The sequence below is a fragment of the Rutidosis leptorrhynchoides genome, chromosome 4, assembly GCF_046630445.1.
Source record: "Rutidosis leptorrhynchoides isolate AG116_Rl617_1_P2 chromosome 4, CSIRO_AGI_Rlap_v1, whole genome shotgun sequence".
Lineage (NCBI taxonomy): Eukaryota > Viridiplantae > Streptophyta > Magnoliopsida > Asterales > Asteraceae > Rutidosis > Rutidosis leptorrhynchoides.
In genome coordinates this window covers 530,747,501-530,748,376 of record NC_092336.1, presented here as the reverse complement: position 1 = coordinate 530,748,376, position 876 = coordinate 530,747,501, and the positions used below count along the sequence as shown (strand labels likewise).

Genomic DNA, 876 nt, shown 5'->3' with positions numbered 1-876 from the left:
AAGTCCTGTTATTGATATTATCTTCTTATCATCATATCACAATCATCGTCATAAACAACTTTAATACATAAAGTACATATACATACGCATATATATCACTCGTTCTTCATTAATACTTGCAATCGAACACGAATCAAATTGAAATTAAGCATTTCACGAGTATCATTGTCTCCAATTGTCAACCTTTTTTTATCCATTTTTACTTTTAACTTCCAATTATAATTTGACACTTCACCTGTACACTCCATCACTTAATCATCATTACAAACTTTTCTTCAATCACATTTGGCACGTTACTACTATATACTATAAAAACTCCCCATCACACTCATCACCACTAATAATAGTCTTATACGGAGTATATTCCAAGTCTTAATTAAATTCTATTATTTTATTTTTTATTATTTTATTATCATTTTTACTCGGTACTATTTTTATTATTATATACAAGTCTTCAGTAAATTATTTTCTTTCTTGAAAAGTAAATAGATACATATAATCTATGACCATATATAGGTCTTCAGTAAATTATATTATATATAACCTAGGACCATGACATGAAAAACCATATGTGTGATCCCGACACCATTATTCTAATAAGAGTCGGTAAGTATATATAATTAACAACTTTTTCTAAAACAAGTTGAACCCTATGGCATATATTAGATGTCTACTTGTCTAGATGCAAGAACAACCGGCGTGTCACGAGTACAAGTTGTATTTACAAAAACCATAATTAAATATGCGTTTACCTGCCTATATATATCGGCATTGCTACCATAAGCAAAGGAACGAAATCAAGAATGGAGAACCAAAAATGGGGTTTCAAAAAGAACAACGAGGTGAATGCAGCTGCAGCTATAGGAATGAGAAACA

At 29.9% G+C, this 876-nt stretch overlaps 1 protein-coding gene across 1 annotated transcript in view; it reads left to right on the top strand.

Annotated features, from left to right (window-relative positions):
* Positions 1 to 803: 803 nt before the first annotated feature.
* Positions 804 to 876, top strand: part of LOC139845010 (nicotianamine aminotransferase 1-like) — a 5,857-nt gene continuing 5,784 nt past the window's right edge. The window contains exon 1 of the mRNA XM_071835230.1: positions 804 to 876. This exon is cut by the window's right edge and continues 193 nt beyond it. Within this exon, the coding sequence (XP_071691331.1) occupies positions 804 to 876 (73 nt within the window).